This window comes from Eptesicus fuscus, chromosome 7, assembly GCF_027574615.1.
Source record: "Eptesicus fuscus isolate TK198812 chromosome 7, DD_ASM_mEF_20220401, whole genome shotgun sequence".
Classification (NCBI taxonomy): Eukaryota; Metazoa; Chordata; class Mammalia; order Chiroptera; family Vespertilionidae; genus Eptesicus; species Eptesicus fuscus.
The window spans coordinates 72,964,359-72,988,254 of NC_072479.1; the positions used below are offsets into that span (position 1 = coordinate 72,964,359).

General features: G+C 41.4%; 1 protein-coding gene across 1 annotated transcript in view; it reads right to left on the minus strand.

The window, feature by feature from the left end:
• Positions 1-23,896, minus strand: part of BMAL2 (basic helix-loop-helix ARNT like 2) — a 53,308-nt gene that overhangs the window by 11,061 nt on the left and 18,351 nt on the right. The window contains exons 4-10 of the mRNA XM_054718616.1: positions 21,791-21,870; positions 20,325-20,417; positions 16,843-16,957; positions 15,781-15,924; positions 1,083-1,320; positions 537-643; positions 230-380 (exon numbers count right to left, since the gene is read on the minus strand). Coding sequence (XP_054574591.1) covers positions 230-380; positions 537-643; positions 1,083-1,320; positions 15,781-15,924; positions 16,843-16,957; positions 20,325-20,417; positions 21,791-21,870 — 928 coding nt within the window. The remainder of the gene's footprint in view (positions 1-229; positions 381-536; positions 644-1,082; positions 1,321-15,780; positions 15,925-16,842; positions 16,958-20,324; positions 20,418-21,790; positions 21,871-23,896) is intronic.

Genomic DNA, 23,896 nt, shown 5'->3' on the forward strand with positions numbered 1-23,896 from the left:
CACCCATCCCCACCCATGCACGAATTCATGCACCGGGCCTCTATGCTGAGTGGCCAGATTATTATGCGTTCAGAGATCATAATAATCTGGCCACTCAGTGTATATCTCAGTTGTAATATAAAGCCAGAGGGTCAGACAGTTTTAATGAGTTAGCAAGATGAGAAGAGGGAAGCAAAGATATTCATTTGAAATTAATAAAAGGTCTTACCAACATAAAAAAATTACTTACAAAACTAAAGTGTTGACAGACACAATATATTCCAGTTCTTTGGTCCAAGGATTTGTGAAACTAAACCACTGGCTTTTTAAAGTTACAAAAGAGCCATCTTTTGCTCTGAATTTGTATGAATCTGTAAATATTTTCTCTTTACTCTGTAGAACTTAACAAGGAAAGATCATAATTAGTATAACGGTCTACCACTACATAAATCAAACTTTTGAGGATTAATTCAAGTTTTGGATTTCACAGGAATGAGAAATTAAGAGTTGAAGCTGCAATTAAAAAGTACCCAAACCTTACCCTATTCAATGCATACCTGCTTTGTGCTTGTTAGTCAAATTACTACGGTCATCTTGATGAAAATATTCATAACAAGAAGTTCCCAGAAGTTCCTGAGGCAGATATCCTAAAATTGCTGTTGCCCTGGTTTTAAAATAAAAAAGAAACTTAGAATTGGTGAACAAATTCCCTTCCAGAATCCTGAAGGTCCATACATGGTCAGGACAGTAGGGAAGTGGACTCGGGGATGAGTAACTCCGGGGCATCACTAACCCAGACCAGAGCTGCAAAACAGAACGGACACCCAGGCAGGAGGCTACTCCAGAGGACACCCAACCAATCCACTGCCAGTAAAATTGTGGCCAGAGACCCATGCCCAGTTTCTGCGCCACCGGCTAAGAAATATTCCAAGTTTACATTCCAGCTTGAACAAATTTACTGATAATATCCATACTGTTATTTCATTTAAACTTTATTTCCTGTTTTGAAGCCTTAAAAGAAAAAGTCCCAACAGTCCTAAGCCACATTTTAATAGCCTTGAATATCCCACTGAACTCTAGTCATGAAGGCATATAAATGTTACCTTTGGTCCACATAGACAAATTTCCCATTCACTGCAAAACGGGCTATAAATTCCGTTGGTTTCACTTGAACCTCGCCACTGTTCTGTGGGACAGTACATGGATATAATCTCCCAATGGCAACAAGGCAGGTGAAACTGCTGTCTTCCGTACTGTCCCTTTCTTCTTCCATTCCAACAATACTTGTAGGCCAGCTTCTCAAGTAACCCGTGCAGTGGACAGTGCAGAATTTCCTATGATCTAGTTCAAAAGTTTTTTTAAAAGAGCATTTGTCAATTATATCTCAATAAAACAGGGGGGGGGGAAAGATAGCATTTGAATCATTATGAATTCTTATATTTCTTACACTGACATGAGTTATAATGTGCTATGAAATATTCAAATATGTATTTCATTGAAATCATCGATTGTGTTTAACCACTTTATTCTTAATGGGTTCTTTTCCCTCAGGAACTAAACGATAAGTACTATATCAAAAAGTAAGCAGACTGCTTTTATTTAGGTTTAAACAGGTCTATATTTATTTATTTCTAAGTCAATTTTTAAAAATGCTGTAATTTGTATCTGTTAGAAGTTAAACTTCATGCTCTCTTGCCCTTAGCCACAAAGATACTGTTTTCAGCTTACTAAAATTTTGACATAACTTATATTCCTAAGTTTAAAGGATAATTATGTATACATTCTTAAATTTCTTATGTTAGTACTAGATTACAGACAAAATCTGGAGACCACTTGGATAAATTTGTAATAAAAGGTATTATAAAAATAAAATTTGACTCAAATTTCACTTTCAGAAAAAAATCCCAAGCTTAACTCACAGGAAAAGTTTGTCAAACAGTTCCAACTAGAAAAACAAAAAACTGAAGATAATCCATATGCTCAAATATCAGGAAATGCTTAAGAAAACAATGAAATGCAACACAGGCATGAAAGGCAGGCAGTCTACAGAGTGTAGCAATCTACAAAAAAAGTGACTTGAAGATTAAAAAGAAGACAAAAAGGGCTGGTAAAAATTACTTCAACAGTTGGTGATAACATTTAGAAAAGACCAGGACAGTCAGTTTTAAATCGGCACTATTTGATAAGACTGTTACGACAACAATTCTTTTAAAAAACATGTTTGTAAACAGAAAATGATATAGGCTGTCTTATAAAATAGCAACTAATAGTAACGGCAAAGATTTATAGCACACTTGATGTGCTATGCTCTAAGTGCTTTAAATGTACAATTCATTTAATCGTCTTAATAGTCCTGCAAGGTGTTCTAATGTTATCCTCACTGTGTTAGGAAACAGTTAACAACAAGGTCACGCAGGGAGGATGGAGCCAAGGTTTTCATCCAGACAGGCTGGCTCCAGAGCGCCCTTTCTGAGCCACGAATGCCCTGTTATTTGATGATAGTGAGTGCTCTGTCACAGGTGTCCAAACAGCACTTGCCTGGATAATGGGGGGGGGGGGGGGGGTGAGGGGGACGGTGTGCAAAAAGGTATTCCAGTTAGAGGGAACAGCCACTGCAAACTGAGAGTCAAGAGATAATAGTCAGATGTGGCTGAAGCATGGTCTGCGATGGGGAAACAGCGACAGAGCAGGCAACAGAGTTTGACTTCTGTAAGCCCTGCATAGGACCTTGTGTTCAACACCTAACACACATCACCCCCTCCATGGTCCAAAGGTACCTTAAACTACAAGTCATTCTCTCCTCCAACCCTGAACCAAGTTTATCACTTATCCCTTATCCTGTTTAATGTCACCATCATCAACCCAGGCAAGCAGGCTGTCGCCAAAGACCAGAGAAAGAGGCCAAACAGAATCACAGGTGTCAGACACTGTAAACCAGATGGGATGCCCTTGAAGGGGTAGGTGCTGAGAGGCCACGGCATGTGAAACTTGCACAAGAAGCCAATGCATTCTGGGTGCATTACTGTATGACTGATTATCTTACTAAGATAAACTTCAGAAATACCTAAGATGTTTGGAAGCAGTCATCAATCCTTCATCAACCTTTGATTTCACAAGTTGAGATACATGAGAAATTTTATTCTTATCTTAGAATCTTTTTCAAAGTCTGAATCTATCATATTAGAATCAGGGTAGAAATAATGGTATTAGTGTCACTCTTGCTTATTTTTTAAAACTTGTATTATGGAAAATCTCAAACACACACAAAATCAGAGAGAATAGTACAGTTGACCCTTGAACAATGTGGTGGGTGGGGGGATTGACCAGAAGCTTTACCAATAACAAGTCAATGAACACATATTTTGTGCATTATATGTATTATATACTACACTCTTGCAATAAAGCTGAAGACAAGAAAATATCAAGAAAATCATGAGAAAATACATTGACAGTGTTTATTAAAAAAAAAAATCTGCATGTCCACACAGTTCAAACCCATGTTGCTATGAGTGACTGGTGGCTAATTTTGGAAACAGCCTTTCCATAAATCTTAAATTCAGTTTTAATTATCATTAAAAGGGCTGTTTTCTACTCTTTTTTAATATTTAAATGTAACTAAGACAAAACTATGGAGTCAAAAGATTAGTGTTTGCCAGGGGTGGTGGTGGTGGTGGTAAGAGATGAATAGGCAGAGCACAGAGAATTTTTATGAAGATAATTTGTATGATATTACTAGAGGCCCGGTGCATGAAATTCGTGCACGGGAGGGTGTGTCACTCAGCCAAGCCTGCACCCTCTCCAACCTGGGACCCCTCGAGGGATGTCCAACTGCCAGATAGGATCAGGCCTAAACAGGCAGTCGGTCATCCCTCTCACAATCCAGGACTGCTGGCTTCCAACTGCTTGCCTGCCTGCTGTCCTGATTGCCCCTAACCACTTCGGTCTGCCAGCCTGATTGATGCCTAACTGCTCCCCTGGAAGCCTGTTTGCCCCTAACTGCCCTCTTCTGCAGGCCTGGTCACCCCTAACTGCCCTCCCCTGCAGGCTTGATCGCCCCCAACTGCCCTCCCTTGCAGGCCTGGTCCCTCCCAACTGCCCTCCTCTGCTGGCCATCTTGTGGTGGCCATCTTGTGTCCACATGGGGGCAGCCATCTTGTGTGTTGGAATGATGGTCAATTTGCATATTACTCTTTTATTAGATAGGATAGAGGCCTGGTGCACAGGTGGGGGCTGGCTGGTTTGCCCTGAAGGGTGTCTCAGATCAGGGTGGGGGTTCCCTTGGGGTGTGGGGTGGCCTGGGTGAGGGGCCTGTGGTGGTTTGCAGGCCGGCCACGACCTCTGGTGACCCAAGCAGAGGCCCTGGTATCTGGGATTTATTGATCTTCTATAATTGTAACTTTGTAGCCTTGAGCGGAGCCAAGCCTCCTGCTTGCTCTGTGGCCACAGCCATTTTTGTTGGGATTTATTTATCTTCTATAATTGAAACTTTGTAGCCTTAAGCAGAGGCCAAGGCAGGCCAGGGTATTCAGAAAACTTGGCTTCCTCCATCGCCAGGGAAACCCAAGCCTCCTGCTCTCTCTGTGGCCACAGCCATCTTGGTTGGGTTAATTTGCATACTTGCTCCTGATTGGCTGGTGGGCATGGCTTGTCGGTGTAGCAGAGGTGTGGTCAATTTGCATATTACTCTTTTATTAGATAGGATAATGATGGAGATATGTCATTATATATTTGTCTAAACCCACAAAATGTACAACAGCAAGAATGAACTCTAAGGTAAATTGTGGACTTTGAGTGATTATGATGTGTCAATGTGGGTTTCATCGTTGGTGAAAAAATATATATATCATTCTGGTGGAAGGTGTTTATAATGGGGGAAGCTACGCATGTGTGGGGGCCAAGAATATATGGGAAATCTCTCTACCTCTCTCAATTTTGTTGCAAACCTAAAACTGCTCTAAAAAATAGTATTATCCTGGCTGGTGCTGCTCAGTGGTTGACCATCGCAAGAGGTTGCTAGTTCAATTCCTGGTCAGGGCATATGCCCAGGTTGGGCTTGAAGGGGGTGTGCAGAAGGCAGCCAATCAATGTTTTTATCTCTTTATCCCTCTCCCTCTCTCTCTAAAAAAATCAATAAAAACATATTTTTATAAAATAGTCTTAAAAATAACAAAAAAAGTTAATGTAACATGTCATGGTAAAAGGGAAAAAATACCTTTATTAACTTACATCATTAATAGGGAGTGATCCTAAAATAGTCAATGACATTGGCTAATCATTACTGGAAAGAATGATTTAGTAGTAACCATATGAAAAATGTTTGTTTCACTTGACATTCTCCTCAGTTAAGCACAATCCAAAATGATCTCATGTGTGGGAAGTCATCCATGTGGCACACCAGGGTTCCATTGTGCAGTTAACCTCATCCTGGTCCAGGCATCTGTCTACATGTCTGTCTGTAGGCAGTTCTCAAACACCAGGCACTGCGAGGAAGGGCCTTACTGATTGTTAACACATGCCCTTACCATTCCTGAGGCCAGACTGGCCTCATGCCTTTGGCCCACAGCGCTGGAGTGTCAAGTGAATATTTGGTTCAAGTGCTTGAGCAGATTAAAAAGTTCTTCTCTGAGAAGCTATGTGACTCCCAGTGCAGGCATCTGTGTGGCCCAGCTTGATGTGGGACCGAACCTCCGTGTGTGGGCAGAAGTGCATTCCTACAAGAGAAGCCAACCCCTAGATGTGTCTCCACGGCAGAAATCGCCGAGGGTGGCTCTCTTTCATTAACAGCCTTTGGCATCTAGGAAGCTCCTCTCATAGGTGGCATGGAAGAGTGGAAGGCATACAGATGTCCATGCTAGGTTTGATTCTGCCACTTTCTCTGTGATTTTAGACAAATTACATAACCTTTTAGGGCTTCCGTTTCCTCGTCTGCAAAATGGAGGTGGTCTGTACTGTTATGCAGATTGAATTAGGTACTTACGCAAAATGCTTGGCATATAGATTTTAAATACTAATTTTCTTCTTGCCCTTTTATTTACCTTTTTTTTTTCTTCTGAAAAAATAATGGCTTTCATTTACTGAGTGCATACTAGGCGCCAAGCACTGCATTTAGCCACATGCAATCCTAACCTTGCTCCCATGAGCTACAATATACCGATCTTATGAGTCTGCGAGGACTGCCATAACAAAACACCCAGACTGGGTGAGTTAACCGATAGAAATTTACTTTTCTCACAGTTCTGGAGGCTAGAAATCCAAGATCAAGGGGTTGGCCGTTTGGTTTCTCCTGGAGCCTCTGCTTGACTTGCAGACAGGAGACTTCTCACTGTGTCCTCACGGGGCCTCCTCTCTGTGGGTGTGCATTCCAGGCGTCACTCCCTCTTCTTATGAAACACCAGTCCTACCGGGTCAGGTCCACACTCTTAGGACCTCACTTACCCTTCATTACCTCTTTAAAGGCCCTCTCTCCAAGTCCCCTCACATTGGGAGCTAGGGCTTCCACTGCAACATGTGAGTTATGGGGAAACAGTGCAGCCCATCACCCCATTTCCACAGACTGAGAGGAGCCTGCCTAAGGCGGCACAGTTGTTAAGCAGCAGACCCGACATTAAAACCCTAATGAATTCAGAGCCCAGGCCCTTTCCACTCTGTCCTAAAACCCGGCCACCAGCATGGCTGATGTGAGGCAGAGCTTAGATGAGAACCTGGAACATTGGAGGGACTTAAAAATATGTCAGTTCCTTCAGCTCATCACAGAATTCAACTGTGAATCAGGTTTTATTGACCATTTGCCAAATATTCCTATAATAAAATATCTGTATTTTTTCCAGTAAGATTATCAATATTTATTTCAAAGGAAAGAATTTTTCCCTGTCTCTCCTATAAATCTCAAGCTTCTAATAATAAATTTTTAAAAAATCCTTTTAGAAACCACATGGAAGAACCAAAGTTTGATTATTACATTCTTCAGGAATGATGTTTAGGTTTTTTTAACCTATGACTATACACACGTGTTTTTGCTTAAGATTCAATATTTATAAGACTGCTTCCAAATACTATGACAGAATCACGTAGTTGTCTAAAGGATGTGTCACTTTCCTTTTCGTATCTTTGCAAAGGGTTAAAAGACCACACTTGGAAAGTATTATACTTCCAAGATTATCATCAGCAACTGACTTGGGCTCCCATAGCTAAGAAAAATCCACCAAGTTGTATTTACTAGGTGTACCGGTTAATAATGACAGATTTTGTAATCAAAGAAAACATGATAATTTCAAGAAAAACATCAAAAGTGCTTTATTCAAAGTAATGTCCATCGCTAGCTACACATTTCCCCTATCTTTCAGGTAATTTGTGGATACCGTCACAATAGAACTTTTCTTGTTTTGAGGCAAACCATTCAGAGACCCAATTTTCCACTTCTTCGTACGTTTCTAAGTGCTGCTCAGAAAGTGCGTGTGCCATCCATCGGAATAAGTGGTAATCTGAAGGAGCAAGGTCTGGTTAATACGGCGGGTGGGTTAATACTTCCCAGGCAAGATCTTTTAACGTGTCTTTAACTGGTTTTGAAGTGTGTGATGGTGCGTCATCTTGAAGCAAAATTACTTTGCCATGTCTTCTGGAACATTCTGGTCGTTTCACGATCAAAGCATGGTTCACTTTGATTATTTGTTGTCAGTAGCTATCAGTATTAATGGTTTCACCTGGTTTTAGAAGCTCATAATACACCACACCTTCCTGATCCCACCAAACACAGAGCATTGTCTTCTTTCCAAAGCGATTTGGCCTTGCAGTCAATGTTGATGGTTGACCTGGGTTAACCCATGATTCTGTGCATTTGGGATTCTCAAAATAAATCCACTTTTCATCGCCAGTCACAATTAGATGAAAAAAGACTTTCTTTCGTGCTGTTGAAGCAACATTTTACTGATGACTTTTCGGTTTTCCATTTGTCTTTCGTTCAGTTGATGTGGCATCCATTTTCCTTCCTTTAAAATCTTTCCCATTGCTTGTAAATGATCGGAAATTGTTTGCTGAGCAACATTTAATATTTCTGCAAGTTGTTTTTGAGTTTGACACGCATCTTCATCCAATAATGCTTGTAATTGTTGGTCTTCAAACGTTTTTGGTTGACCTGGACGTTCTTTGTCTTTCACATCGAAATCATCACTGTTAAAGCGTTTAAACCAGCGTTCACAAGTATCTAGAGATGGAGCATGTTCACCATAAGCTTCCCAAAGTATTCAGCAGCACTTTTCTTCAAAATAAAGTAATGAATTATAACTTCCCACAAATGCTCTTTTTTTGGCACAAAATTTGACATTTTTAAGTGTAAAAATATCTATGATGTTAACACCTTGAGCGAATTTGACATATGAAGTTCTGAAGCTTGTTGTCAATACAACAAAATAGCATATATATCAAATCGCATATATATCAACATATGTGTAACTCCCATCTATTGAAAAAAATTCGCATTATTAACCGGTACACTTAGTATTCGGTCATATGCTGTCCTAGAATTTCACACAAAAATGAAATGAAAAATCTAAGGTGACACGAAGAAGAAAGAGCCAGACAAGGTAGACTCCTACCACTGATTTGTGACTTGTAGCTCCATATTTCAAACCAAACTGTAAAGTGCCCAATGAATAAACACATTTATTTCCCATAAGCCCCCGATTCCTTTGGCTCCCACGACAGAGCCTTTTCAGTTTTACTTCTGAGAACTATCTATAATAATAAAAGTGTAATGTGCTAATTAGACCGGACAGCCAAACGACCTTCTGGACGACCTTCTGGATGAGGCCAGGGCTGCAAGGGCCAAGGCAAGCCTCTAGTGATACAGAAAATGGTCCAAGTTGTTTGCTGTCTTAGCCTCGGCTCCCATGGCAAACAATCACAGACTGGGTGGCTTAACCCAGTGGTCGGCAAACTGCGGCTCGTGAGCCACATGCGGCTCTTTGGCCCCTTGAGTTTTTAGCAAAGGCCAGCTTAGGAGTACCCTAATTAAGTTAATAACAATGTCCCTACCTATATAGTTTAAGTTTAAAAAATTTGGCTCTCAAAAGAAATTTCCATCGTTGTACTGTTGATATTTGGCTCTGTTGACCAATGAGTTTGCCGACCACTGGCTTAACCAACAGATATTTATTTCCTCACAATTGTAGAGGCTAGAATTCTGAGATCAGGATGGGAGCATAGCTGAGTGCCGGTGAGGGTTCATAGACGGCTACCATCTAGCTTTGTGCTCACAGACTGTAAACTCTCGGGTGTCCCTTCTTATAAGGGCACTAATCACATCATGAGGGCCCCACTCTCAGGACTTCACCTAAACTTAATTATCTCCCAAAGATCCCACCTCCAAATACCATCACATGGGGGAGGGGGAGGCGGGGGAGAGGTTAAACAAATGAATTTTAGGGGACACAATTCAGTCCACAGCATTTGCTAAAAACTTCTTGGGATAAAAACTTTAAGAATATGTTCCATTTGCCTCTTGGGAGAAACAAAAACATTACAATGTAGATTAATTCACTGGATTCTTAACTATTCTTTGGGCTCTGAGTCAATTATGTGGTCCACCAATCAGGAACAAAGGACCGGAGAATGGTCACTTATGCCATCAGTAAATGTTCGAATATATATGTGCGAGGAACCACGGAGAGACAAAGCTCTCATTCTAGTGTGAGAGGCAAATATAAAAGAATATAATCTCAATACAGTGTGCAAACGGCAGCAAATAGATGCTCAGTTTTATTTATATATTACCAAAAGTGGGCGCCCAGGACTCAAGCCAACCAGAAAGGGGAGGGTGTCAGGGAAGGTTTCCTGGAAAAGAGATGTTGCCTGTGCTTTTATGGTCCTGACCTGCTTGCATTCTCCATTCCTCCCAGCAGGCTGGCCTGGGGCTGCTGCTGGTATTCTGTTTTGAAGACTTGAGCCTGGTAAACTTCTGGAAGGTGCCGGAGCCATCGGCTTGGCAGGCTCGATCTTCTCTTCCATACTGGGCACTTCTCAACTCAGGATTCAACTTTCATTATGGTGAGCAAGCATGTCAGCAAGCCGCCCTCCTAAAACGTAAATGTGTCCACTGTTCCTTCCTTAGGGTCTGCCTTACTGGGGAACACATCTTTTGAAATGTATCTTGAGGTTCTCCCAGCTGGTCTACATGTCTTCGCCCCCCTCTAATATTAATAGGAACTCCTAAAGGAGGCATACCTACGGTGTGTACTTTGGTTCTTCATAATCTACCACAGTGAAGGCAATGGTCACTCAGCTCCCACTAGACCTAATACAACACAAAGCATTCTTCCTCCCTATCAGGCTTAGGGGTCAGCTAAAGTGCAGAGATGTTCCCAGAGAGCACTGCCGAGACTCGTCTGTTATTTCTCTAATTTCTAAAGCAATGGCCTTCAAATATTATTTAGCATGCTATAAAAAATGTAGGCACCCTTTACATGTATAAATGATATACATCCACTTTGTACTAATATGTATATTCTAAAACAAAACTAAAATTAAAAATATGAGAAAAGGATAAAAAAATGAGAATTTCTTTTAAGAACAAATTCTATTAAAATTTGTAAAACTTTTTTCTTTAAAAATTATACATATTTAATAAAGCAATATAATTATGCTATTAGTTTCAGGTGTTTAACATAGTGATCACACTGATAAGTCTAGTAAATGTCTGTCAGTGTATAGAGTTTTTATGATATTATTGACTACTAGAGGCCCAGTGCACAAAATTCATGTGTGTGTGGGGGGTGTCCCTCCACCCAGCCTGCGACCTCGTACAATCCGGGACCCCTCCAGTAGGGTCCCTAGGCCTGGCTGGAGATCAGGGCTTTCCTTCCCCCTGCTGCTGGCAGCTGGCCCCGCCCCCACCACCGCTTGCCATCTGTGCAGTGCTGCATGCCCTCCCCCACCATCGGTCACCTCCCTCTGTGGGTGACAGGCGTGGGGTGCGATTGCTTGGCTGGCCTGGGCCTCCCTCTGTGGGGCGATCACTGGCTGGCCCTGTACACCTGCCACAGCGTCGCTGGCCGGTGGCCTGGGCCTCCCTATGTGGGGCAATCGATCGCAGGACCCCCAGATCGATCGCCCCATAGAGGGAGGCCCTGCCCACCCGGCACAGCACCACTGGCCGGGTAGCCTGAGCCTCCCTCTTTGGGGCGATCGCAGAGCCCCCACCCCAATCGATCATCCCGCCAGCCGGTGGCCTGGGCCTCCCTCTGCGGGGCAATCATGGGGCAATGGCGGGTCCCCCCAACCAGTCACATCGCACCCACCTTGGCTGGCCTGGCGCCCGTGCATGTCATAGTGTGGTCGTCTGGGTGGTCATTCTGCTGTTCAGTCGTTCGGTCAATTTGCATATTACGCTTTTATTATTATAGATGTACCCTGTTCTCTACATTACATTCCAGTGGCTTATTTTGTAAGTGGAAGTGTGTATCTCTTACGCCCCTTTACCCCCATCTGACAACCATCGGTTTGTTCTCTGTATCTATGAGTCTGTTTCTGTTTTGTTTGTTCTTTATTTTTTAGATTTCACATAAATGTAAAATAATACTGTCTTTGTCTGACTTATTTCACTTAGCATTAATGCCCTCTAGGTCCATCCATGTTGTCACAAACGGCAAGACTTCATTCTGTTTTACTGCTGAGTAATATTCCATTGTATGTACATATACCATCTTCTTTATCCAATTGTCTATCAACAAAAACCTAGGTTGCTTCCATACCTTGGCCATTGAAAATAGGGCTGCATATATCTCTTTGATTTAGTGTTTTTGTTTTCTCTGGATAAATACCCAGAAGTGGAAATGCTGGATCATATGGCAGTTCTATTTTATTTTTAAGTTTTTGAGGAATCTCCATATTGTTTTTCATACTGGCTGCACCAATTTACAACAGTTCATGAGGGTTCCCTTTTCGCCACATCCTCACCAACACTTGTTTGTTGATTTATTGATGATAGTTAGTCTGATAGGTGTCAGGTGATATCTCATTGTGGTTTTGATTTGCATTTCCCTGATGGTTGTGATTATGAGCATCTTTTCTTAAGTCTAGTGGACAGCTGTATGTCCTCTTTGGAGAAATGTCTATTTAGGTCCTCTACCCATTGTTTAATTGATTCTTTGTGGTTTTTGTGTGTTTTTTTGTTTTTGTTTTTTTTTTGGCTATTGACTTATATGAGATCCTTGTATACTAACTGCTTATCAGCTATATATCACTTGCAAATATCTTCTTCCATCAGTTGTCTCCCATTCAGATTGTCTTCATTTTGTTGATGGTATGCTTTATTATTTTTTAAAACCATGTGATTTGAAGGTCTGGTTCTAACTTTACTTCTTATCTATTTTCTTTCTTTCTTTTTTTTTTTTTTCATAGTACTTACCATCATCAGCAAGGATTTTGTTTTGTTCACTGCTCTGGCCCCAGCATATAAAATAGTGTTTGGGCCATAGTATGTTCTTAATAAATACAATTTTTAAAAATTATAGTAATTCTTTTTGAACTTGATACCATTCTTCCTCTACCCTATATTCAATGACCTCATAAAAGTGTCTTGAAATTAGCCAACATGTGACTATTTACACCATAGAAATTGGCAAAGCTATAAATTAGGACTTGAATTGTTTTTTTCCTGACTGTCTAGACCTATACAAGTGACAAAATGTCAACAATGGATTAAGCTTAAAAGTGTGTATTGAATAATACAAAAATACTGAATAAATAATATTCCAGTATTTAAAAACCTATTATCATTTTCAGCAAAGTCGCATATCATTGAAAAATAAGTGAAATTCCAACGTGTCTTCATGATTTCACTTTCACCTTACTTATTACTGCATATGAAAATATCAACCATCATTCTTATCAGAGCTACACTCAGAAAGCTGGTTATTCATCAGTAACCTGCACAACACTGCCCCTGGCCCATGAGAGCCTTCAAATCTGGTCCCGGCTGCCTCCCTTCCAAACACTCTCTTTGGCATCTAAGGTCTAGTCACCCTGATCTTTGTTGAGACCCCCAAAATATGAAGTTTTCCTACCTCAAGGTCTCTACCCTTGTCCTTTGGTCAGGAATTTCTTCCCATAGATTTGTGCATAGCTGACTCCTCCTCATCATCCAGGTCTCAGATCAAATGTCACACGAGAGAGATTCTCTGAGTACTCTAAAGCAGCGGTCGCCAACCGGTGGTCTGTGGGCCACTGGTGGTCTGTGAGGTCCCAAAGGTTGGCGACCGCTGGTTTAAGGAAACCTTTGGAGCAGCGGTCGCCAACGGGGGGTCTACGGACCACTGGTGGTCCATGAGGTCCAAAAGGTTGGTGACCGCTGCTCTAAAGTACTACTTCTTCCTAGTCCCTGTCCTCATTATCCTATTTTATTGACGTCATTGTACTTTCTGATACCTGAAATATTTACTAATTTACTTGTCAAATGGCTGCCTCCTGTCCCTCTGAGGTTCGCTAGAGCAATACCTTTATCTACCTGTTCCCAGTGTAGCCTTTGCACTTGGTATGGTGCCTAAATAGGGACTAAATAGTTGCTGAGAGACCAGTTAGAGACTACTGTGTCAGGTAACGATCTCGGGCTTATCACTACCACTTTTCCTTAAGGACAGCCAATAGATAGGGAACTTTTTAGAAACGAGATTGCTAAGGAAGCTGTGAGAAAATGCAAGTGGGGGAGAAATCTCCACCGCAGTCTTGGGCACTGCTGCCCAGAGCATCCCTTCTTCCCTTCTCGCCCTTTCCTTCTCCTGTGCTCCCAGAGACTCATACTGGAGAGACACGTGTGAAGCAATGGTTCTCAAAACGAAGAGAGAGGTTGAGATCAAACCTGTGAGGTTGTGAGGTTTAGGAAGCAAAGGGTAAGATGGTAGGGCACGGGTGTCGGATGAAATCAGGTTTTACAGAAGCAAAATGGTGACACTGAGCACTAGCCCTGCACCAGATGACTAAAATACTAGCACTAAATAAGTCCATGTGGAAACTCCTCTCTTCCAGAAGGAAAGACAAATTAATCTGCGATCTTTAAAACACTTAAAAAAACTGGATCATTTTCGCCTCCATTCACTGTTTAACCTGCATCAAACACCACAGAGATGTCAATCACGTTAAGGTAGCTGCATTGGCCGACATGTTTCTCTCTCACAGGGATCACCGTGTAGATTAGGTGATTCAATTGTGGTTGTATTTACTCCCCAGGGCATTAGTTCGTCTCTAGTTAAATCCTAAGGGTGAAATGTACTACAGTCCAGGGTCTACATGGAGTATGACTCCTTGGACCATCCACACTGAAGAAATATTCCTGCCCTTGGAGAGTATTTCCATATTATATGGCCATGCCCCAATATGAGATTAATCTGAGGAAGATGGAGCAGGAACCCTGAAATGATGACAATAATGATACTGACCATCTCTGCTCTGCACCGTCCTAAGTTTAGGTGCCTTACTGCTAATAGTATTCATGACGGCTTACATTAACACGTATTAACTCATTTAATCCTGATAACAACCCTGTGAGGGAGGTTCTGTCATTATTCTCATTTTACGGTAGAGCAGAGTGAGACCCAGAAGGATTTAATCATTTATCTTAACTCATATAGTTGATCACAGGCCAGGATTCAAATCTGAACAGTTTGGCTCCAGAATCTATGCATTTAGCCACTCTGCAAAACCAGACAGCCCTGTGAATATCCTTGTTTTACAAATAGGGAAACTGAGCCTCAGATGGATTAGGAAACTTGTTCATAGTCATACAACTAGCATCTGGTAGAGCAAACATTTGATCCCAGTCAGCTGGATTTCACAGCCTCTTCACCACAGGTCCACTGTGAGTTCAACCCTGAGACTTCAGAAAGCTAGCTCAGAGCCAAGGGCAAGAGGGAACAATTGATGGTTTACAAACAGCCCCACCCTTAGTACTGCTGACTCACGCAGCCCTTGTTTCTCTATAGTACAGCATAAGAGTAAGGGGTTTAGGTTTGAGTGTGAATTTGCCTGTTTCACTTGATTCTAAAACAGAGGTAAGACAGTGTTTTCACGGGGATGAAAACACTTATAGCACAGTATCTGGCACAGAGTAAGGGCTTAATAAATGAGCATTAGTGATTATCACCTTAGGTGGTTGCCAGAAGCGACTCTGACCAAAACTTGTAAATAAACTGAATCTTGCAGCTCTATATAAATATCCTTTTAAAAGATGTCAAATTAAAATTTGAATAGGAAATTCTGTATCTGATAGGTTAATACGTTCTTAGGCAAAAACATCATGAGACACTTTGCAGTCTCTGAAATGTAGCAAGTAAGTAAAATACATGAGTGTTAATTCAAAATGTAAAGATCCGCAAGACAAATCTATTTTAAAAATCACAAGAAAACAGAACTAGAAATATAAAACCAAGAACCAGATGTCATAAAAATTAAAACTAGACCTGGAACATCTTAATTAATCAAATCAGGCTCTTGTAATATTGCAGGGTTGTTTTTTTTAAGACCTAACTTTCATATTTTAAAAGTGGTAACAGAATTTCATAACAAAAGTTTCATTTCCAGCTCTTCCCATTTGACAGCCCCCAAACTGTAATTTCAACAGCACCATTTAAATCTTGGGCCATAAAGAAAACATGTAATTACTTAATAAATTTGAAAGCTATTTCCTAAGGTGCTTTGGGCCTAAATCATTTGCCTAAGCCATATACCTAATTTTTCCTGTACATAAAATAATTAGGACATGAACTTCACACCCACGCCTTACGTCACCTGACACTTCACAACGATACCTTTTACCTTTCTTCGTTGCGTCGGGCGAGCCGTCGTGCTCTTCTTTGACCGAGATTTTACAGCTCTTTATCCGACAGAAAAAGGACCGTCTGGAGCCAGAGCACACGCGAGTCCTTCTGCTATGGAAATTACTGTGAACTTGCAAACCCGCTTGCACAGGAGGAGGAGGAGGAGGCAAGAGAATAGGTAGAAAAGAATATTTTTAAACAATTTTGAAATTTATCTCCTAACACTTTTCTGATTGTCCGTTACATTTTTTATATATAGAAAAGAGAAATGGTTATTTAAAACAGCATCACTGTAAGCCAGGAAGTGAAACATACCAAAAAATGTACTTGTCCAGCAATCATATTTTTGATAACTTACAAACTTTCAACTTATTTTTACCCGCCCCCCACCCAAGGGGTGGAGCATCAAGATCATTTTAAATGAAATGAAATAAAAATTAAATTAAAAAGAAAAAACCTCAATTATAATAGTAATCAATGGCAAAAGGCATCATTATTTTATACTATAAATGATTACTTGGCACTAAGCATTTTCAGAGAAGGTAGGTATTTTCAGAGAAAATAAAGAATACTTACAACTCCCAAGCAATATATACATGGTGTTTCACAATGAATAGACCTAACCCATATAAGAGAATAATTCTCTCTCAGCAATAGCTGAATAGTGAACACTTTTTACCCCAAAAGATACTTTCTTGTAAAGATTTTATTAGCATACAAAAAGAGTGAACATGAAGCAACCACATTTTCCTCAAGGCATCTTCATATGAATATGGTATTTATTTTTATATGAATACAGGAATTGTCTATATAATTATATTGTTTTTAAAAATTCTAACTTTTCAAGAACACTGTATAGCTGTACTTTTTTTTTGTTTTTTGTGTTTTTTTACTTTTTTTTTATTGAGGTATTATATGTGTACATATCTTACCATTACCACCCCCAACCCACACCCATACATGCCCTCACCCCCCAGAGTTTTGCGTCCATTTATAGCTGTACTTTTAAGTACTAATTGTATTTACATGAAATGGTAAGCACGCTGAGATGAGCACTTACTTTTGGCATCTATTAACTTCTCTCTTGGTGAAATGTCAGAAGACAGCTGTTCCTTTACTTTGGCAACATCTTTTGGATGTAAGAAGTCAAATAAGCTCTGTCCAGTCAAACTAGCCTATACATAAAGTAGACATTCGTTTAAAATCAGTACCATGATTTTCCTATCTTTCTTCTTAGACATAATACTTTCTTTTGTTAAAGTTGTTTTTAGTTAATTTCAAAGATGCATCTACTACACTGTACGATAGCAACAGTGTTAAAAGCAGGGTCATACCTCTAGACAGAAAAAGAAATACATGCACAGCCAGCCATAACTGGATACACACAAACACCTCGCCACTAGTATTGTTTACTCTTATTAACTCCTGGTAACATCCCCCCATTCATATATGTTACTTATAAGTCATATTATGATTTATTTTAAACTTTACCCTTGGCGCCCTAGCTGGTTTGCCTCAGTGGATAGAGCGTTGGCCTGCGGACTGGAGGGTCCTGGGTTTGATTCCGGTCAAAGGCACATGCTCGGGTTGTGGGCTCAATCCCCAGTAGGGGTTGTGCAGGAGGCAGCCCATCAATGATTCTCTCTCATCATTGATGTTTCTATCTCTCTCTCCCTCTCCCTTCTTCTCTGAAATCAATAAAAAAAATATTATAAAAATAAACTTTACCCTTGGTAAAAGTAAAGCGAGTATATTATAGTATCACTAGAAGCCCGGTGCACGAAATTCGTGCACGGCGGGGGGTTGTCCTTCAGCCCAGCCTGTACCCTCTCCAATCTGGGACTCCTGGAGGGATGTCCGACTGCCCGTTTAGGCCCGATCCTGGTGGGCAGTCGGACATCCCTCTCACAATCCAGGACTGCTGGCTCCCAGCTGCTTGCCTGCCTGCCTTCCTGATTGCCCCTAACCGCTTCTGCCTGCCAGCCTGATCACCCCCTAACCACTCCGCTGCCAGCCTGGTTGATGCTTAACTGCTCCCCTGCCAGCCTGTTTGCCCCCAACTTCCCTCCTCTGCCAGCCTGGTCACCCCTAACTGCCCTCTCCTGCAGGGTTGATCACCTCCAAATGCCCTCCTCTGCCAGCCTGGTCACCCCTAACTGCCCTCTCCTGCAGGGTTGATCACCTCCAACTGCCCTCCCTTGCAAGCCTGGTCCCTCACAACTGCCCTCCCTTGCAGGCCGGGTGCCTCCCAACTGCCCTCCCCTGCTGGCCATCTTGTGGTGGCCATCTTGTGTCCACATGGGGGCAGGATCTTTGACCACATGGGGGCAGCTATATTGTGTGTTGCAGTGATAATCAATCTGCATATTACTCTTTTATTAGATAGGATAGAGGCCTGGTACAGGGGTGGGGGCCAGCTGGTTTGCCCTGAAGGGTGTCCCAGATCAGGTGGGGGTTCCCTTGGGGTGTGGGGCGGCCTGAGCGAGGGGCCTGTGGTGGTTTGCAGGCCGGCCACGCCCCCTGGCAACCCAAGCAGAGGCCTTGGTATCTGGAATTTATTTTCCTTCTACAATTGAAACTTTGTAGCCTGGAGCGAAGCCAAGCCTGCTGTTCCCTCCCGGGCGGCAGCCATTTCTGTGGCAGTTAATTCACCTTCTACAATTGAAACTTTGTAGCCTTAAGCGGGTGGGCCCGGCCAGGGTGTGCGGAAAGTTTTGCTTCCCCTGTTGCCGGCGGCAACCCTGGCCTGTTCTCTCAAGCTCCATTCTGCCGCCATTTGTTTGAATTTGTTTACCTTCTATTATTGAAACTTTATAGCTTGAGTGGAGGCTTAGGCCTGCAACTGCTATGGAAAGCTTGGCTTCCTCTGTTACCTAGGAAACCTTGCTCTCTGTGGCTGTAGCCATCTTGGATTGGGTTAATTTGCATACTCACCCTGATTGGCTGGTGGGCGTGGCTTATGTAGCAGAGTGATGGTTAATTTGCATATTACCATTTTATTAGAGAGGATATGGAAGTCACAAAATAACTGTGAATTTATGGTGTAACTTAGATTTACCACACTGTTAAAAAAATTACCATACTATCAAAAGACAAAATCCAACCCGGGACACCTCCCACTTCCCATTCCAATTCTCCCAATATGCATAGCATTCCCAGGTCTGGGCCTCTGCCCCATGGTCTCATCACCTGGAATTCATTACTCCGTCTCGACAAACTCCATTCCCTGGCCCATCAGCCAACTGCCTTTGATTCCCTCTCTCAACCTAAAATCTCTTCCTCACCTCTCCGCACATCTTAAAGCACAGTAGACGTTCTACTTTGCATGAGAAATCCTCCCTGACCCACAGTGACCACCCCTCTTCTGACCTCCTTCACTTCCCAAGTACACATTCCTATAAAAGACAGAACACAATGGACCAGGCGATACAAACAGCCTGGTTTGCTTGACAGTTAAGATACCTCATATTTTAAAAAGCTAGCAATCTGATTTATACATACCGGTAGTCTATTGTGTGACTGGGTAATAAAAGTCTACGCCCAGAACTCTGCTTTGAGCAAATCAGGTTTCTGAATCTGAAAAGCTGGACTAGACCCTGCACTATGGGGGTCCCAAAGTCCTCCTGAGCAGACACTGAGTCTCTTGAATAGTCTCTGAAATGCAACGTTAGTGCCCCGTGGGATTGGACTCTATGTCCCTATTTGGACCTTCAGTGCTCCTTGTATTATTGATTACCTTAGCGTGTGTGATGTTCTCTATTTCCAATGAGAAGTCAGAATTATCAGGTACTGCCCTGCTTCTGTGCCCCCAGCTATAACCAGCTGCATGATTCATTTGGTCCTCATTCCTTCTGAGTACAGACTCACAATATCTTTGTTACTGAGCTCATTATCTATGTATGCCTTATCTCTTCAAATTTCCAAGTTTTGGGGGAAGACAAGCTGACATTAATGGGAGTTATTTAAGATGAAATCTTTGGGCTATGTGATTTCTAAAAGGAGACCACAGGTGCTAGTTTATTCACTCTGTTGGATTATTTTCAGTGCTATCCTTTTTGGATAACTAGTTTAAGTTCAACGCTTTACAGCGATGAGGACATAAAGGAATTACACAGCCAGTTAAGTAGAAAATGCATTTCAGAGTTGATTGCCAGAACTGAGATCAAAAGTGGTTATGCAAATCAGTAGCAAATAATTTGGTTCTCGGAGGAAGCAGAGAAGGGTGACTAACATTTTTCAGACACTCAAATATGACAGCCTTTACATCCTGAGAGACAGGTATAGTCATCATTTCCACTTTTTGTGGAAGAGGAAGCTGAGGCTCAGGAAAATGAAATAAGTTGCTAAAGGTCAGGAAGTGACCACTTGTCAGAAATGACAATCCATACTCACTCCACCTATCTGTGCATCGCTCCTGGAGTTCTTTCTAACTCAGCAGAACCTCATCCCACAGCCCAATGGAAAAAAGAGTTCAGAAAAAGAGCTCTGAAATCTGTTCAAAAAAACTAAACATAGTGTGGGAAATAATCCTCTTTTGCATACCTGATCATAATTAAGTATTTTGGAGACTGACTTAGAAACGAAGAGAATTTTTCCTCTTTCACAACCAACCACAAACAGGAAGCCTTCTGCAGTCTAGGATATAAAAATACAAAAGTAAATTTTTAAAATATCATTTGTATTTCTCACACACACCCATTCCCTTTCTGAGGAAACTGTTGTAGCAATAAAACCAACAGAGTGGTCATAAATGTAGTAAAATTAATTTTAAGAAATTTTCTTAAGATGTATACAAATAGATTTATAAAGAACATCACCTTGGACCCCTGTCTAAATTAATGTGGGTTGTTGTTTTTTTTCACATGGGAAGTTCAGGGAATATTTAGTTAAAAATTTCATAATGTAAAAATTACCTATACCAAATTCCACAAGACTGCATACAGAAACTCTGTAGAGGTACCAATCAGCAACGACTGCCTGTGGATGTGTGGAGGTGGAAAGATGTGCAGACTGGGGACGAGGAAGGCATGGAAATATTTTACTGTACATCTTTTTATACTTCTTGAATAATGATAAGCTATCAATCAAAACTAAGTTTTAAAAATTCTAATAGATGGCAACTTCCATAAGCTACACCCAGTAAATCCCCTGTGAAGCAACCTTGGAGATGGATATGTATGGACAGAGGGTGAGTCTAGCACTCCCACCTGACATTTCTTAAACTAACGTTTACCAACTGGAAACAAACATGGCGTGAATTAGGCAGACGTGTTCTGGGCGTTATATTAAGTTATGGCTAAAAAAAACACACACACACAAAAATTGGTGAGAAAGCTTCCAACGCGTACTATATATTTCACCGTCTTTAAAAATACTTTTGTTGTCTGTAAAAAAATCCATTATATTCCTATCAGGAATATTATATTTAAATTCAGCTGTTCAAAAAGAGGGACATGAAGAATCTTTTTTGTTTAATCAAACTATAGGTTAAAGCACAAGATCAAGACACTTAGTCCCGGGGACAGGATGAGCCAATGATGTAGTCATATTTTCCATGTCAAATAAACCGGTGAATAGACCGGTGAATCCGAAAACCCATGCCAAAGCATGGCCTAACAACTCAGTCAGTAAGCAGTGGCTGGCTAATGGGCAGAGAACAGGATCCTGAAGGAACAGCATACAAGACAGACGGCTCTGCAGGAGGTGCCGGTGAGGAATAGATCCTACCGTATGGGAGGTGAGTGCACTCGGCAGTGTGAGGGGCTTGGCATTCAAGACAAGCCTTGCTCCATATTTTAGGCAGCGCCTCGCTTCCCTCTCTACTTTCATTAGCCCAAACCAATAAGACATGGTTACTTGTGTAAGTTAAATTTTATATTAAAGGAAATTTGATGTAATGTAGAGTCCTGTATGTTGGTAACAGAAAGCAAACTAAAGAAAATCTGCCTCCCATTCAAATAGAAACGAAAGGGCAAATACAACTTAGGCAAATGTATTTCTTGACTTACCTTAAGGACTAGGTGTCTGAGCTCATTATCCTGAATAAATGAAGGTCGATAAATATCTCCTGCATAAGAATTTGTCATACCTAAAAATAAGTCAAAAAGTTACTAAAAATATAATGGGGTTGGGTTGGACATGTAGTAGGTACTCAATGAACATTAGCGATGGCTGCCACTGGTGAGAACAGTGATGGTACTTTCTCTGTTAGCGCATCCTATGACCTCTTCTGTTATCACTCTCTTTCTTTATTACTAGATTAAAAGTTCCTGCATTTAGAATGTAAATTCTTGGAACTACTATTCCTTTATAGATTCAAATGTGCAGATAGTAAGAGCTATATGTAAAAAAAAAAAAAAAATCAACTAATACATCATCTATAACATTATAACAGGTAACAATATTCAAAAATCTAGTTATTTTTATATCTTAGCTTAATAAAACTGATCTCATATGAACTACCTTGAATGGGGCGATTCTGGAATTCTAAACAAATTTCAGAGATTCATATGATTTTGCATATGACCCTTTCAAGATCACATGGTGGCTTCTGCTACTATACAGTAATTCTGCTAATATAAATAAAATAATTCCTTTTACATCTTTAGCACAGAGCTTATTGTATTAAAATGAAATTCTCTAAAGCAACTGAAGAGCTAATGAGGAATTATCAGCTCAAAACAGGAATGCTTGAGGACATCCACCAACCCTGACACAGGAAAGCCCTTCATGGCCACAAGGGGGCGCAGGAGACAGTTCACCAAACCAAGGTGTGCTGTCCCCAGATAACTCTGAGCGAGGGTGATTCCGAGGTAAATCAATGCTCTCTCCTTTATACTTCCCAACTTCCTTACCCCCAACCCCCTCCTTCTGAGGACTGCAAGGAAAGTTGCTTTTGCAAGAGAAATTTTAACCACGAATTGACTCTTGAATGGATTTACAGCCCAAACTCACCAATTACCTAAGTGGTGGGAGGAAAACAAAGCCAGAAAATAAAAAACACCTCTTATTATGATTTGGTAAAGTTTTCTCAGACTGGTAGCCCCCCTAAGAATCTGGCATAAGCAAAAGAAAACCTTCTCTTCTGGAATCTACCTTCTAGGTAGGCCTCAAAGAATTCACTAAGTGATTTTTTTTGTTACTACTACACAGCAGCCGGATAGGAGAGCATTGAGAAAGGGCTAAAAGATTCAGACTCTGAGTGCTATGCTAGGATTCAGCAATAAATCAACCTGAGCAAGGCAGTGACATTTCCAGGCCTGGCCCGAAGCAGACGTGTGCCAGGGAAACCCTGATAGTATAAACCAGCAGCAAGGGGCGAGCCCTGGCTAGGCGAGTGAATGAGTAAGTGAGTGAGGACGTGCTAAGGAGAAACAGAGGGAGTCAGAGCAGAGCTGGAACCAGGGTGAGGCGAGTTAATAAAGCGCATGCTGTGATATGCTGTACACCTGCCAAAGATGGGCAGGTAACAAATATGACTCATTTCTGATGGCAAAAACAAATGAGGAAACAATCACTTACTTTTGTTACAATGTTCATCAGGTTAAAAAAAAAGTCAACATGACAAAAATAATAATGATCATTATAATGAGAATAACCATCATAATGACAACTAGAGGCTCGATGCATGAGATTCGTGCAAGGGGCTCGGCCCTCACAGCCCCGGCTGCCTCAGCCCTCACAGCCCTGGCTTTGTCCAGAAGGTCGTTCAGATGGTCGTTCTGCTGTTCGGTCTAATTAGCATATTAGCTCTTTATTATATAAGATAATGATCAAAATACCAACTATTTCTCCTCCTCCTCTTACCACCACTTCCACTGTTAGTAGGCACTGTGCTCACCTTGTATATGCATTATTCTTTACTCCAAACAACAATCCTATGAGACAAATGCATTATCCCTATTTTACAGCTATGGAAGTTGAGGATTAGAAAGTTAAGTCACATAGCTATTAAGTCAGGGAGCCAGGATTTGAACCCTGGAGGTTTGCCTCCAGGACCCACAGGCATGCACTACCGTCCCAGGTATTAAGACCACACACACAGAATGTCCACAGGTTCTCCAAAAGCACACGCTGCAAGCAGGGCTACCCCAGGTGTGGTCTATAGACCCATG